This window comes from Leiobunum rupestre, chromosome 7, assembly GCF_980474605.1.
Source record: "Leiobunum rupestre chromosome 7, qqLeiRupe1.1.hap1, whole genome shotgun sequence".
NCBI classification, from domain to species: Eukaryota; Metazoa; Arthropoda; class Arachnida; order Opiliones; family Sclerosomatidae; genus Leiobunum; species Leiobunum rupestre.
This window is the reverse complement of record NC_143390.1, coordinates 19,424,906-19,441,540: the sequence shown is the minus strand read 5'-3', so window position 1 is coordinate 19,441,540 and position 16,635 is coordinate 19,424,906. Positions and strand designations below refer to the sequence as shown.

The 16,635-nt window shown below is 33.4% G+C and overlaps 1 protein-coding gene across 2 annotated transcripts in view; it reads left to right on the top strand.

Annotated features, from left to right (window-relative positions):
- Window positions 1-16,635, top strand: part of LOC149935047 (cell adhesion molecule Dscam1-like) — a 100,335-nt gene that overhangs the window by 71,210 nt on the left and 12,490 nt on the right. For both annotated transcript variants that reach the window (XM_090154826.1, XM_090154825.1), the window contains exons 5-11: window positions 9,201-9,348; window positions 11,331-11,482; window positions 15,524-15,655; window positions 15,728-15,892; window positions 15,982-16,052; window positions 16,118-16,355; window positions 16,423-16,518. In XM_090154826.1, the coding sequence (XP_090010952.1) occupies window positions 9,201-9,348; window positions 11,331-11,482; window positions 15,524-15,655; window positions 15,728-15,892; window positions 15,982-16,052; window positions 16,118-16,355; window positions 16,423-16,518 (1,002 nt within the window). The remainder of the gene's footprint in view (window positions 1-9,200; window positions 9,349-11,330; window positions 11,483-15,523; window positions 15,656-15,727; window positions 15,893-15,981; window positions 16,053-16,117; window positions 16,356-16,422; window positions 16,519-16,635) is intronic.

The window sequence follows — 16,635 nt, the reverse complement described above, 5'->3', positions numbered from 1 at the left end:
GCCGGCAATGGCGCCGTCTTCACTATCTATGTAAAATAGAGCCGTTGAATATTTGATCAAACTCGGGAACGCAAAGCCCTGCAATCCTTATTTTTTCTACTCTACCTCAAAACAGGGAAACTGTAACTAAGCGTACACGCGTGGAGGAAGGGATTTTGGGGGAGGGAAAAAATCGGTTTGAAAGTTAAATCTCGCCTCTTCAGTGGCAACCAAAGGAATGTTTAAAGTAAAATTTCTCACTCCTTCAATCCCCTCCCTACAAAATCCAACGTAAAACCGTACTAATGTTTTTGCATATCCCCCAAAAAAAGGAACCCAAAAAAAATTGTATAATCGTCTTAACTGAAAAAACGATCCTAGTTTTTCCCCCGTTTTTTTCGCTTCACGCGAGTCGGATGCGTTTAACTTTTTAAGGGATTATAAAGAATAAAAGGATTTAATGGAAGTTTGTAACGAGTTTCCGGAGGATAACTCCCTCCTATCCTTCCATTTGATTAGCATAAATCAGAAAAATTCATCACCATTTTCTTGAGGGAGAAAAATCGGGTCTTAAAATAACGAGGAAGATAAGCCTAAAATTCAATCCGGAAATTTTATTTCTAAATAAAAATTGGGGAAAGGGGCGGGATATTACAAAGTTAACGCGAAATCTTTGTAATACGGGGCGCGTCAAAAATAAGGAAAAAGAGAGACTAGCTCCATCTAGGTTTGATTTCACGCGTGGCGGCGGACGGAGCAAAAACCGGTGCTTTTCCCAATTTGCAAATCAGCAATCCGGAGATTCGCTTCGTATGGAAATTTGTTTATTTTCTCGTTGTAGGAAAAAGAAGGGGAATTGAAAGAGCCGCTAACCGAAGTTTATTTGACAATCGAGTCAAACACGAAGCGAAAGGACCCGCATTTCGAGAGCGAAAACACGGCGCTCTTCAATTTGTCCTTCGGACAACTAAAAAGATATTCGATTAGAGCCGCTGTGGGATCTCTTCAGAAACCGAAATTTATCCCCATTAAAGATCCCAGAAATACCTATTTTTTACCAAACACACGTAAATTTCGTTTGACCGAGGCTTAAGAGCTCTTTTCAGCGTTCCGGGAATCCGGGATGAGGACACAAGGTGCACCAAATCGCACGAAATATAGTTCGGCGCTTAAGTCGCCATCTACGTTCGGGAAACTGAACATTCGAAAAGATAAGCGCGGTAATAATTTGAATTTAATATTAATACAATTTTTAATTTGAATTTAATATTAATACAATTCTTAATTTGAATTTAATATTAATACAATTCTTAATTTGAATTCAATATTAATACAATTCTTAATTTGAATTTAATATTATTACAATTCTTAATTTGAATTTAATATTAATACAATTCTTAATTTGAAATCAATATTAATACAATTCTTAATTTGAGTTTAATATTAATACAATTCCTAATTGGAATTTAATATTAATACAGTTCAATTCTTGATTTGAATTTAATATTACTACAATTCCTAATTTGAGTTTAATATTAATACAATTCCTAATTTGAGTTTAATATTAATACAATTCCTAATTGGAATTTAATATTAATACAGTTCAATTTTTAATTTGAATTTAATATTAATACAGTTCAATTCTTGATTTGAATTTAATATTAATACAATTCCTAATTTGAGTTTAATATTAATACAATTCCTAATTTGAGTTTAATATTAATACAATTCCTAATTGGAATTTAATATTAATACAGTTCAATTTTTAATTTGAATTTAATATTAATACAGTTCAATTTTTAATTTGAATTTAATATTAATACAGTTCAATTTTTAATTTGAATTTAATATTAATACAGTTCAATTCTTAATTTGAAATTAATATTAATACAGTTCAATTCTTGATTTGAATTTAATATTAATACAATTCCTAATTCGAATTTAATAATAATACAATTCCTAATTCGAATTTAATAATAATACAATTCCTAATTCGAATTTAATAATAATACAATTCTTAATTTGAAATCAATATTAATACAATTCTTAATTTGAATTTAATATTAATACAATTCTTAATTTGAATTCAATATTAATACAATTCTTAATTTGAATTTAATATTATTACAATTCTTAATTTGAATTCAATATTAATACAATTCTTAATTTGAAATCAATATTAATACAATTCTTAATTTGAGTTTAATATTAATACAATTCCTAATTGGAATTTAATATTAATACAGTTCAATTCTTGATTTGAATTTAATATTAATACAATTCCTAATTTGAGTTTAATATTAATACAATTCCTAATTTGAGTTTAATATTAATACAATTCCTAATTGGAATTTAATATTAATACAGTTCAATTTTTAATTTGAATTTAATATTAATACAGTTCAATTTTTAATTTGAATTTAATATTAATACAGTTCAATTTTTAATTTGAATTTAATATTAATACAGTTCAATTCTTAATTTGAAATTAATATTAATACAGTTCAATTCTTGATTTGAATTTAATATTAATACAATTCCTAATTTGAGTTTAATATTAATACAATTCCTAATTTGAGTTTAATATTAATACAATTCCTAATTGGAATTTAATATTAATACAGTTCAATTTTTAATTTGAATTTAATATTAATACAGTTCAATTTTTAATTTGAATTTAATATTAATACAGTTCAATTTTTAATTTGAATTTAATATTAATACAGTTCAATTCTTAATTTGAAATTAATATTAATACAGTTCAATTCTTAATTTGAATTTAATATTATTACAATTCTTAATTTGAATTCAATATTAATACAATTCTTAATTTGAAATCAATATTAATACAATTCTTAATTTGAGTTTAATATTAATACAATTCCTAATTGGAATTTAATATTAATACAGTTCAATTCTTGATTTGAATTTAATATTAATACAATTCCTAATTTGAGTTTAATATTAATACAATTCCTAATTTGAGTTTAATATTAATACAATTCCTAATTCGAATTTAATAATAATACAATTCCTAATTCGAATTTAATAATAATACAATTCTCAATTTGAACTTAATTCTAAAATTACGCTTTAAAATTTCACCTCCAATCCCATTAGATAGATGTCTCCATATTCCTAGAACAGACAGCGACAAAGCCCTCTATATATATTCCCACTCTAGTAGCCATTTTGTGTCAACCAAAAAATAATATATTTCTCCTCTTTATCAGAGTATAATTTAATATTAATACAATTCTTAATTTGGATTTAATATTAATACAGTTCAATTCTTAATTTGAATTTAATATTAATGCAGTTCAATTCTTGATTCGAATTTAATATTAATACAGTTCAATTCTTGATTTGAATTTAATATTAATACAGTTCAATTCTTGATTCGAATTTAATATTAATACAATTCCTAATTCGAATTTAATAATAATTTCAACCAAAAAATAATATATTTCCCCTCTTTATCAGAGTATAATTCCGGCGTCATCTACGAAGCGGCGCGCTAGAAAAACGTAAAGAATCCGTCTTCTTCCTGGTTATACACGCGTCATTCACTTTCTCCTTCCTTTCTCTAAAAATGATGTTGGAATTCGTCATCTGCTGTTGATTGATTCTTCCCCCTCTTCCAGCCACCGTCGCTTTGTTCTTGGCCGTCTATGGCCCTTTGAAGGGACGCCAGATAGCGGCGAAAGCAACAGACAAACTTTTCTTTCAATTCACTGAAGTTACCCCGGCTTCCTTTATATTATTGTATATTGCCTCAGATTCTGGCGCTCGCCGCGATGAGAAACCCCGCCTGAAAAGCCAACCCGTCAATTCTTGTAGAAAATACAGCCAAGCTGCCTGTTTTATAGAGCGCCCTGAATGGCTGGGAAGGTCCATACGCCCTTGTCAAAAAAGGGATCTCCGATTCTTTGAAGGCGAGAGAATGAAAAGGGAGAAATACATTTTAAAATCTCTTCTTCCTTTTAGAGAGAGGTTTTCACTTTCAATTCCCATTGATGCCGTACGAAGGCATTTCGGGTTACAAAATCCAGCCCAAAACGCGTTCAGAAACCGCCAAATAAAATACTTTCTATTTGAATTCTTAGAAAAAATTGCGTAATAAAAATGTTTACGAAAACCGCGAAAACATTTTTGTTCGCTGCGTATAAAAATATTCTAAGATTAAAAATATCATAATAAGCCTCACAATTTCAGCCCAAAAGCTTCCCAAACAAAAATAATAATAATAATCAGCTAGGCTAATACCCAAGGCACCACCTTAGGCCTAAGTCATCAAGCGACTTTTGAAGCCTTTAATTCAGGTGGCCGGGTTACAATGCGTAGGAGGGTGGTGACAAGCCCTGCATGCCACGCGTTCGAGCCAACAGCTCCCTACACTTACTATTACCGTTAACCTCAACAAGTTTTTTTAATAATTTAATTACACCAAGATTGTATTTATTTACACCTTAGCTTCAACATCCCAGGAATGCATCATATAAGGGGTTTTCCCCCGAGTTCTTCGGTTTCCCCTTCCATAAAAACTTGTTGAGGTTAACAATAATAGTGAGTGTAGGGAGCTGTTGGCTCTCGTGGCATGAAGGGCTTGTCACCACCCTCCTACGCATTGTAACCCGGCCACCTGAATTAATGGCTTCAAAAGTCGCTTGATGACTTAGGCCTAAAATAATAATTCCAAAACGTTTATACTAGGGTTTAAAATTCCTCGACTTTCCCCGATGACGATTTTACTAGTTATTAAAATTATCGGTTTTTTTTTAATAATTTTAAAATTTCGACTTTTCTCTGACGTTTTTACTTCAAAATTCCCCGACTTTTCCTTAATGTTTTGGTAGTTTTTTAAAAATAACTGACGTCTTTATTAGTTTATAAAATTTCCTGGCGTTTCTACTATTTTTCTTTAAAACCATGATTCATATTCTATTACAGACGTGTTTACAAGTTTCTAAAATATCCTGACGTTTTTCCAGTTTTTTTAAATCCCCTGACGTTTCCCCGAAGTCATGAAAATTCCTTAACTTTTCTGTTTTTTAATTTAATGACGGCTTTATTAGTTTCTAAAATTACCCGACGTGTTTACAAGTTTCCTAAATTCCTTGACGTTTTTACTATTTTTTTTTAAAAACCTTGACTATTACCAGACGTGTTTACTACTTAAAAAAACCCTGACTATTACCAGACGTGTTTACAAGTTTCTAAAATTCCCTGACGTGTTTACTACTTAAAAAAAGACCTGACTATTACCAGACGTGTTTACAAGTTTCTAAAATTCCCTGACGTGTTTACTACTTAAAAAAACCCTGACTATTACCAGACGTGTTTGCAAGTTTCTAAAATTCCCTGACTTTTTTACTATTTTTTTTATAAAACGCTGACTACTACCCGATTTGTTTACAAGTTTCTAAAATTCCAGGTAGTGTCAATCCTGTGGGAATTAAAACTCCATTTATTAAACCAAAGTTACCTTTTTATACCGAAATATCTATGATAAGTAAGCTTTTAGTGTAGTTAATTTAGCGGTTTAAATAAAATTGTCCAAGAAGAGCGGACAATAAAAGCTATCGAATGATCCGGCAAATAAAAAAAGGAGACCAGAAAAACGATTGTGGAACAAATCTAGAGACCAGATCATCGATCGCATTATTTCAAAGCGAACAAACCTTTCTCTGGGTCTCTCTCCGTTCTCAATCTTATATCTATAGTTTCTCCCTTTCTCCCGTTTTATTATCTTTGCTTATAAAAGCCGAAATCCCTCTCCTCCTCCGACTAAATGGAAACTACAACCTTATCTCCAAAAAACACGGCGCCGTGCCATGGAACAAAAAAGAACCGGGGAACGGAAAGCAGTCTTTACTTTTAAAGATTTCTGGCCTCGCAATTCGACCAAGATGAGGAGAAGAGACGCCGCGTATATGCATATATCAGGATCGGATTATTAAGGGCATATATTGCTCTCCAAAATCTGAAAAGGAGACGGAGGCCAGTGAACCTCGTAAAATATATATTTAATGCCAAAAATGGCATCTACTCTCCTTCAACGTAGATTACACGGCCGTCTTCCAATAGAGATTGTATTAGATTTCGCTGACTTCTATCCGCGACGAAGGGCTAGGGAATTCAAAATGCGTCTTAGACTTTTCCAGCCTTTAAAAGCGTATTGCGACAACGAATTACAATTTTTAGAGCCTGTTTACAAGAAGGCTTATTTATAAGACCCGGCGAACGTTAAAACCCATTTCCGGACGAGATCCCTAGATGGCGCCTCCTGATGGTATCCGGGGGGTTGGGAAAATTACGATATGTAAACCCTTTTCGAAAATAGCTAATTTAAAATTCCGCCCGAATAAAACAATATTTCAAATATATTACCCACCCATCTGCATGTGCCCGTAATAATTAGCAATAAAGATTTAAATTAATTGAGCGAGTAGTTCTTAGAAGTATAAGAGTATGTTAGGAAATGAAAGTTAGAATAAGTAGAATTGTCCATAAAGACGCGAATCCCGGACCAACTAGATCACTCGAAGATCTTTTTGGTCCGGGATTCGCGTCTTTTTGTTTGCTCGAAGACCTATTGGTACGAGCTATTTTTCAGTTTTTAAATTTCTTCAAATTTGTTTAGGGTTTAGCTTTTTCATCCTTTTTCATTATGGACTATTCTACTTATTTCATAACTCTTTACAATGCAGTCCATAGCCGTGGTTCCTTTTAACTGAATGAAAGTTGAGCCAGGCTGTTAAGAAGACTTAAAACTGCGACGTGTGGATTTACGGAAGTCACGGATAAGAGGGCAATCGTGTCGGAAAGAAAAATTAAAAAATTCTTAAGTTATCTTATTACGAAACACAAATACCCAGAGGCTTTTAAGGAGAGCTTTAGTTCTAAACGTTTAAGCTTTAAGTTTATACTTTCTTTTAAAAAGGATGCATGATAGTGGGATTATAATTTTTACCGTACTATAAAGGTCGTTAGTATCTTCTTGGGAAAATAAACAACGGGATCAGATTCTAGATTGCGACTTGCGAGCTAGGTCCGATGGTAGAAGCGACGCTTGTAGCGCCACGGTGTTCGATATTGGAAATATTTCTACCCAAAGATTAAACCCGAGCGCAAACAAATAAACAACTGGATCCGACTCTAGATTGCGACTTGCGAGCTAGGTTCTATGGTAAAAGCGACAACAAAATTTAAAACCCGTAAATATAAAGAAGCACAATTTTATTTTATACCTTGTATTTTTTTAAATAAATATTTCAAATGAAATAAAAATCTTTATTTTAAAACATAAAAAATATTAGAACCATAAAAAGGACAATGAAAATCCATTTTATTTAAAAAAAACCCGGAGGACAATGATTTCAAGGGTATTTACGGATATGGTTAAAATAAAAGAGGTCGGGATCTTTAAATAGCAGAGCCGTGGGGGAGGGCACGTGAAGGGGGTGGAATTTGCGAAATAGGATCGAAATGAGAAAATTCTGCGGCTGGTTTCGAGTAAAAAGCGGAGCTGAGACTCACGTTTTTCCATTGTTATCCAAACTTCGCGAACACTCCGGGGAATATTAAAATACAGCAAAAATGAATTCAGAGAAGAATTCGAAGCGTCTTCCGCCGCGAAGAATAAAATAAAAAACATCCAAGAACCTTCCCCGTTAGATGGCGCTCGTGTCAAATGGGAAGCAGCCACGCAACCCCAAAAAGAGTAAAACTCCTTCTGGCATTATAAATCACAACTCCGGATATAGTTCAGTCAACACTTCGTTACCTACATTATCGAAACTGGCGAAATGGTAAAGTCTACGTTCAACCTTCTCCTATACTATATAGAGTTTTTTCCCGTTTCTTAGGTCTTACTTGATCCGGTATACAATACACACCCGTCTTAGATGAAATTCGCAATATACATTTTTGAATACGCGAGACTGGATCTGTTAAATTCATCTTTTCTGGTGGAATTTCTGGGTTAGACTTAGCCTTACCGTTTTTGGACCAAACTGCGCCATTGTCGGTTTAACGCGGTGTTATTTTGGGACGACATTATTGATGACAATACCTATCCACGTTTATTCGCATACTAAATAATCCTATCAGGGTGACCAGGGAAATTAAACGAAAAATTTATAGGAAAAATAGGAAATTTGAACGCGAATTATAAGAAAATATAGGATACAAAATGCGTAAAACAAAGGAAAATATAGGTAAAATAGAGTAAAATATAAAAATAGGCCAAATAAAGTAAAATATAGGGTACACGACGACGAAAGGTTTTCGGGTTATACTACACGTAAAACCAAAGTAATTATTCTTGTGTATTATGACAACCAGTAAAATGAAGGAAAACTGGTTAAATTATAGGAAAATATAGGAAATAAGGTAAAATTAAAATATTTTATAGGAAATAAGGTAAAATTAAAGGAATTTATGGGAAATAAGGCAATGAAAGGAATTTATAGGAAATAAGGTAATTAAAGGAATTTATATGAAATAAGGTAATTAAAGGAATTTTTAGGAAATAAGGTAAAATTAAAGGAATTTATAGGAGAGCAATGTAAATATAGGAAAGTATAGGAAATATGGTAAATTTAAAGGAATTTATAGGAAAAAGGGTAAAACTAAAGGAATTTATAGGAAATAAGGTAATTAATGGAATTTATAGGAAATAAGGTAAAATTAAAGGAATTTATAGGAGAGCAATGTAAATATAGGAAAATATAGGAAATAAAGTAAATTTAAAGGAATATATAGCAAAACAATGAAAATAAAGGAATATATAGGAAAACAATGAAAATAAAGGAAATATAGGAAGTCTACTTACCCTGTCCTATACGTGATCTGTACATAAAATAAATGCCATTACTGAGAACCGGATGGATTCTTAGACAGAAAAATAATAATAAGAACATCTGAGAAGCAGTCAAAAAGCCGCCGGGTATAAAAGAATATAAAAAAACTCAACTTTTAAAAAAAGAATATTATAAAAATAAAAGTTGAAAGATTTTTTGCCGACGACTTTTTCTATTAAGAAGTCCTTTCAAGAACTGGTTGAAAAGAGACTCGGGGGAGCGGACCACCTTACCCTCGCTCTAATAGATATTGATTCGCCGAAATATACCTATTTCTCTTTTTACCACGTTTGACATTTTTTCTATTTCATTTTTCCTTCTACTATTACATCCGCCTTCATCGACGAATACGTCCAGTTCCGGCCAAATTCGAGGAGAGATTCGCCGTGCAATCCGTGCGGAAGGGAGAGAGCGCCACCTTGCTGTGCGACGCCAAAGGAGACCTGCCGCTCGACGTCCTCTGGTTCAAAGACAAGAAACAACTTGATTTCGCCGAGTCAAAAAGGTACACCCTCAAAAATCATCCAAAGCCCAATAGTGCTCCAAAATATAAAGGAATTCTATCGTCAAAATTTAAGGTATAATTATAAGATCAAAATTTCAAAATTATATGATAGTTATAGGACTAAATTGGAAAATTATAGGATCAAAATTTAAAAATTAAAGGGACTAAATTGAAAATTTATAGGATAAAAATTTAAAAATTAAAGGGACTAAATTGAAAATTTATAGGATAAAAATTTAAAAATTAAAGGGACTAAATTGAAAATTTATAGGATAAAAATTTAAAAATTAAAGGGACTAAATTGAAAATTTATAGGATCAAAATTTAAAAATTAAAGGGACTAAATTGAAAAATTATAGGATCAAAATTTAAAAATTAAAGGGACTATATTGAAAAATTATAGGATAAAAATTTAAACATTAAAGGGACTAAATTGAAAAATTATAGGATAAAAATTTAAAAATTAAAGGGACTAAATTGCAAATTTATAGGATCAAAATTTAAAAATTAAAGGGACTAAATTAAAAATTAAAGGGACTAAATTAAAAAATTAAAGGGACTAAATTATAAAATTATAGAACTAAACTTCCAAAATTATAGGACTAAATTCCAACTTAAAAATTATAGGACTAATTTTCAAAAAACATTATAAGATAATTATAGGACTAAATTAAAAAAATCATAGGATAATTGTACGACTAAATTTCAAAATTATAGGATAATTATAGGACTAAATTAAAAAATATAGGATAATTATAGGACTAAAGGGAGTTTTTAGGGTTAAAATATAGAAATATGTAAGTTAATGGGGTCATAACAAGGTAAGACAGATAAGAAAAATAAATTTAAAATCTTTTCGAATCTGTTCCTTCGTGATTCAATTCATTGCTTTTCAAGAAAAATTAAAAATTAAACATGTTTCTTGTCTTTTAAAATTTTATCAGTTAGATTTTAAATGAATATGCTAAAAATAAGAAATATAGGATTAAAAATGGAGTTATAGGATTTGAGTACGTTTCAATAACGTGGGAAGTTTTAGGGAGCCAATGATGCCTTGGGTATTGGCCTATATATAAATAGTTTTATAGATAGGAATAAATTATTATGGAAACAGAAAATTCTTAGCATCTAGGACCTAAATTCGTTAGTGGTTCAGTAATCTTAAAAATAGGCTAACTTTGAATATATATTAAATTAAAGATATCTTTCTGGGGTAATTAGCGAAGATACTTAAAATGAAATTAAGCCCAATAATATAAAATAGCGCACCATAGTCGGGAGGAACTATAATTAGTGTTGGGACGAAGCCACTATGGGGGGGGGGGGGCAATCTTAATTGGCAAAAGATAGCTTTTAACTATTCGGAAATTGTCCCTAAAATTCTTCATTTTACTTAAAATTCTTACACGAATCAATCAGGCGGAGCGTGGACAATTAAATTTAAGATTTAAATAGAGGAGACGGGCAACATAAAAGGTGTTTGCGCTAGAAGGGGGACTTTGCCTTATAGTATTGAACTAATTTTGAATACTCCGGCTCCAAATTCCCAGGAGAGAGGGGAGGAGTACAGCTAGGAAGACGAATATAGGGGCGAAATTACGTTGCCGCGGCGAGTGCAAATTAAGGGAGGCGGATTCATTTGGAGTAGCCTTCCAACCTACTCGGCTACATCTAATAATATATCGTACCGTATAGCGAGGCGGACTAGCCTCTATTTACCACACCGGCCGGTAAAGGATCTAGGTGGGGGAACCAATGGCCTTTGAAAACCAAAATCCTAAAATACACGTAAAAGGAGGGCTATTTCGGGAATGAGAAAATTTAAAAGTGACTTTTAAAAGCCCGGCGATCGGATTAAATTTCGCCTCGTCGCGAAAAGAAGCGACTGTCCAGGGGCTACGCGAGTTTTTCCACCCCCCCCCCCCCCCGCGCGAAACCCCTGTCTTTTCTATGATATAGCGTCTCGTTTTATTGTCTTCTAGCAGGTACGAGAAGTTCGAGACGACGTCCACGAGTGGGGTGGCGTCCGAGGTGGTCATCCGCAGCGTCGAACGGGCGGACGGGGCTCTGTACTCTTGCAGCGCCAAAAATCAATTCGGATCGGACGAACGAAATATTAAAGTGGTCGTTATCGGTAATGCGATGACATTTCTCATTTTCTGCTTTACAGTGTGACCGCGGAAAGGACATTTTATAGGGAAAATAGGAGTTTTAGAGGCGAATTGTAGGAAAATACAGGAAATAAAATAGGCGAATTAAAGGAAATGATAGTAAACTAATTAGACGAATTAAAGAAAATAAAATAGGCGAATTATAGTAAAATACAGGAAATAAAATAGGCGAATTATAGGAAAATACAGGATATAAAATAGGCGAATTATAGGAAAATACAGGAAATAAAATAGGCGAATTATAGGAAAATACAGGAAACTAAATAGGCGAATTATAGGGAAATATAGGAAACTAAATATGCGAATTATAGGAAAATATACGAAACTAAATAGGCGAATTATAGGAAAATATAGGAAACTAAATACGCGAATTATAGGAAAACATAGGAAACTAAATAGGCGAATTCAAGGAAATGATAGTAACCTAATTAGGCGAATTATAGATAATAAAATAGGCGAATTATAGGAAAACATATAAAACTAAATAAGCGAATTATATGAAAATATAGGAAACTAAATAGGCGAATTCAAGGAAATGATAGTAACCTAATTAGGCGAATTATAGATAATAAAATAGGCGAATTATAGGAAAACATAGGAAACTAAATAGGCGAATTCAAGGAAATGATAGTAACCTAATTAGGCGAATTATAGATAATAAAATAGGCGAATTATAGGAAAACATAGGAAACTAAATAAGCGAATTATAGGAAAACATAAGGAACTAAATAAGCGAATTATAGGTAAATATACGAAACTAAATAAGCTAATTATAGGAAAATATACGAAACTAAATAGGAGAATTATAGGAAAATATAGGAAACTAAATAGGCGAATTATAGGAAAATATAGGAAATTAATAGGCGAATTATAGGGAAATATAGGAAACTAAATATGCGAATTATAGGAAAATATACGAAACTAAATAGGCGAATTATAGGTAAATATACGAAACTAAATAAGCGAATTATAGGAAAACATAAGGAACTAAATAAGCGAATTATAGGTAAATATACGAAACTAAATAAGCTAATTATAGGAAAATATACGAAACTAAATAAGCGAATTATAGGAAAACATAGGAAACTAAATAGGCGAATTGTAGGAAAATATAGGAAATTAATAGGCGAATTATAGGGAAATATACGAAACTAAATAGGCGAATTATAGGAAAATATAGGACACTAAATAGGCGAATTATAGGAAAATATACGAAACTAAATAGGCGAATTATAGGAAAATATAGGACACTAAATAGGCGAATTATAGGAAAATATAGGAAACTAAATAGGCGAATTGTAGGAAAATATAGGACACTAAATGGGAAAATATAGGAAAGATAATAAGGTAATTATTGCCTATCGGTATACTTTGACCCGATAATTTTTCGTACACTGCTTCCTTGCATTATTGGATCACCTGGCTTTATTTTTAAGGCCGATATGGCTAGTTACTTTTCGTATTTACTTTTACGAAGCTTTGCTTAAAAATACATATATATATATATAACTTAGGAACTTTTACATTAAAATAATTAATATTTTTAATTAATTTTAATAAGGGCCTTTTGCAATTAATTGATTTCAAAATGCTGGGGCGAAATGGTAATCAATTTAACAAGATGGTATGGTTTTGACATTTTGGCAAATACCGAAAGGATGCGATTTCTACCCGAATTGATTTCATTTTAAACCATCAGGTTTGGAATGCTAGAGCAGAGTGGTTTTGATTGAAAAATAGTTATTTAATAAAATTAAAATATCTTCAACACAACTTTGATATTTACTAAATTTCTGAACTATAGTTTTAGCGTATGATAAACCCTGTAAATTAACTTCACCCTGGACACGGGTGTGCTGCGGGTTGAGCATACCCACAGGCATCTTGGTTCACGCTATTCAAAATATCGGGTTATTTGCAAGCCTCTAAATAATATAAAAATTACCCATTTAATTGCGCAATATGCATTAATTCTTTAAAACGGTTATTTTTCCGTTTCTGTGTTTCTGGCAAGATAAAAATTAGCCTAAATTTTCTTTTAAAAACACCCACCTACCCGCAGAGCCATCCAACGGGAAATATAAGAAACCACCTATAGATTAATACGCTCGGTTGCTACGGCACCATACTGAAATCGTGCGACGCTAGTTCATCAAAATACCAGAAGAGGGCGCCATTTGCCCTATAATAAATATAAGAAGTATTTAATAAAATAACGCTTAAAAAGAACGGTGTAATTCACGAAATTATGAAGCGTAAGAAACGGTATGGTTCTCGGAATTCTTAGAAATAAGTTTCCCCGTTATTAACCCGCTTTTAGTTCAAAAGAAAAACCTAGCAGCTCAGCAAATATCATTTATTAAAAGGTAATTTAATTAAGGCGGGCCAGATAGAAATTCCTCCGTCCGAAATTCTTTCTTTTTTCGCAGAATTCCGCGGATATCAAAGGCAGGCGCGTTATTGAGATTCGGATATATTTATATATCTGTATCTACACGCGCTAGAGCCTAGAAGAACGCGGGATGAGGAAGTTCAGGGAAAGCTGATTAGCATAAAAGGAGGGAAGCCAGACCGGGAGGGGGGAAGCCAGAGTTATTAGGTGACGATAAAAGGACCAAGAAAAATATTATTGTTAGGAGGCAGGCTGTCGGAGTAAATGTTTGGCCAGAAACCCGAGATTTCGATTGTGAAAAGCCAGCAGGGATTTTAGCAGTCAACTCATTGGCGACGTTCAAAGCGGCTTCGTAACGGGTACGTTCTGGTATTGTTTGTAAAGATAGCGCGTATAAGTTACGGATTAGTAAAGAGAGGCGGGCGTTAGGACCCCGGAGGCAAAATAAAATAGAAATAACAACGAGACTTTCTTGGTGGATTAGAACTGGGGTGTCGGGTGAATCATACTGGGCATCATCGCTTTATTGACCATCTGAATGTCTATTGAGAGGAGTAAGAGTAGTAACGTAAATAACAAAGGAATACTATCCATCTTATATCGATTCCCAATCAAAATAAAGGAATCTCTTACGTAGTTCTCCATTTCATCTATTTATAGACGAAAATGAAATGGATTTGGTCCGCTAGATAGAATTAAGGATGGTTATGTCCTGTCTTTTGGCGAGACAGTCGGGTAAGGGGACTCCGGTAGAATCGATTTTCACCGTACAGTCGTTGTTACGGAGAACTAGGCGACATCTTGCGGGTTTAATGGCAACTATTTAAGTAAATGCAAAAAAACTGAGAACCACCGTTGGTCTAAAGGTAACAATGAACACGGTTGAAGAGGTAGAAAAGACCAACAACGTTTGGGCAAACTAAAATATATTTATTTATTAATTAAGTTAAATTGATACGCGGTACTTCAGCGAAGGTACAAGTTAAGACTATTTAGTGACTACATTTAACAATTTTAGAAATAATGACTGAAAAGTGAATAACAATTTTATTATTCTTACCTATTAACTATTCCACAACAAAACTAAAAAAATCATTTTTGTTATAAAAAAGACGAAATTTTATTAATTTTATTTCCAATAGAAAACCTTTCCAAATCTAGTTACGACTTTCCGAGCAGTATCTTATTGTCGTTTGAAGTTTTTTGTGAGATGTTTTAAAGATCAATAATATTAAAAACGCAAAAATGCCAACAAAAAGTGATATTGATTAATTTTAGAAAAAGTGACTTTTAGTGACTGAATTTAAGTCAATTTAGTGACAGAATTTAAGTGAATTTAATTACATAATTTAGGTGAATTTAATTACAGAATTTAAGTGAATTTAGTGACTTTTAGTGACCGAATTTAAGTGAATTTAGTGACAGAATTTAAGTGAATTTTAGTGACCGAATTTAAGTGAATTTTGTGTCAGAATTTAAGTGAATTTATTGACCGAATTTAAGGGAATTTAGTGACAGAATTTAAGTTAATTTAGTGATTTTAAGTGAGAAAGGTTATTCAGCAACAGACCTGCTATTTATTAAAGACACGCGTGTCCTATTGTTTACGCAGAGGTTCCGTCTCAACCGCTGGACGTAAGGACGCAAGAAGTATGGAGTCGTAGCGCCAGTATTACATGGACAGCGCCTTTCAGCGGGAACAGCCCGATCACTAATTATCTCGTTCAATATTGGAGGAATAAAGGTGGGAGGAATTAGCGAAAAGAAGTTTGTTCCGAAAGGCTGATATACGGGGGTATCTATATTGATCCGGTAGAGGGTCCTCATCGATTGATGGAGGAAGTGGTGCCGGTGAGCCAGAACACGGTGGTGATGAAGGAGCTTCACCCCGGGACGTCGTACGCCGTAACTGTCACCGCCGAGAATGAAGTGGGCCAAGGGGAGCCCTCCAACGCCAACTACTTCGTCACGGGGGAAGAAGGTAAGCGACGGGCCGCTGCTTTATTGAGACGCGCCGGATGGAGAAAGACATCAATTAATCGTTCTTTTCGATTCCATCCTGGCGGACAGAACCCAGCAGTCCTCCGACTGATGTCTGGGCGGAATCCAAAGGGGCCAACGCCATTCTTACCAAATGGAAGGTGGGTGGCGCGAAATTCCTTTTACAGTCTTTCCCGGTTTAAAACTCGGATTCGTTGAATGGTAGAATCCTCCGAGAGAACATTGGAACGGCTTGCTGAAAGGTTATTACGTGGGCTACAAAGTGGAGCGGGCATCTCAGATGTTTTCCTACAAGACCGTCGACTCGAACAGTAACGAGACGTATCAGTACTTAATTACCGGCTTAGTCAAGTCAACCACCTATATCGTCGTGGTCAAAGCCTACAACAGCGCCGGAACGGGGCCACCTTCTCACGAGATAAGAGTCAAAACGTTGGACGGAGGTATATAAGTTGAAACGAGATAGTTTATAGCTACAATCGAGCTTGCCTTTATTATCATTACATTCAGATCTGCCCAAGTCCCCCGGGATGACCTTGGTCTCAACTTCGCCTTCTTCCATCAGCCTCCGATGGGTGCACGTCACTACAAAAGAGAAAATCACTGGTGAGTTTCCGCTATAATAACCACATAGAAACCGAAATTTTAGTCAATTAGAGTAACGATCTCCCTTTGACCTTGGCCTACGTAATTGCCCTTGGGTCTTTTCGAAATAAACATTTG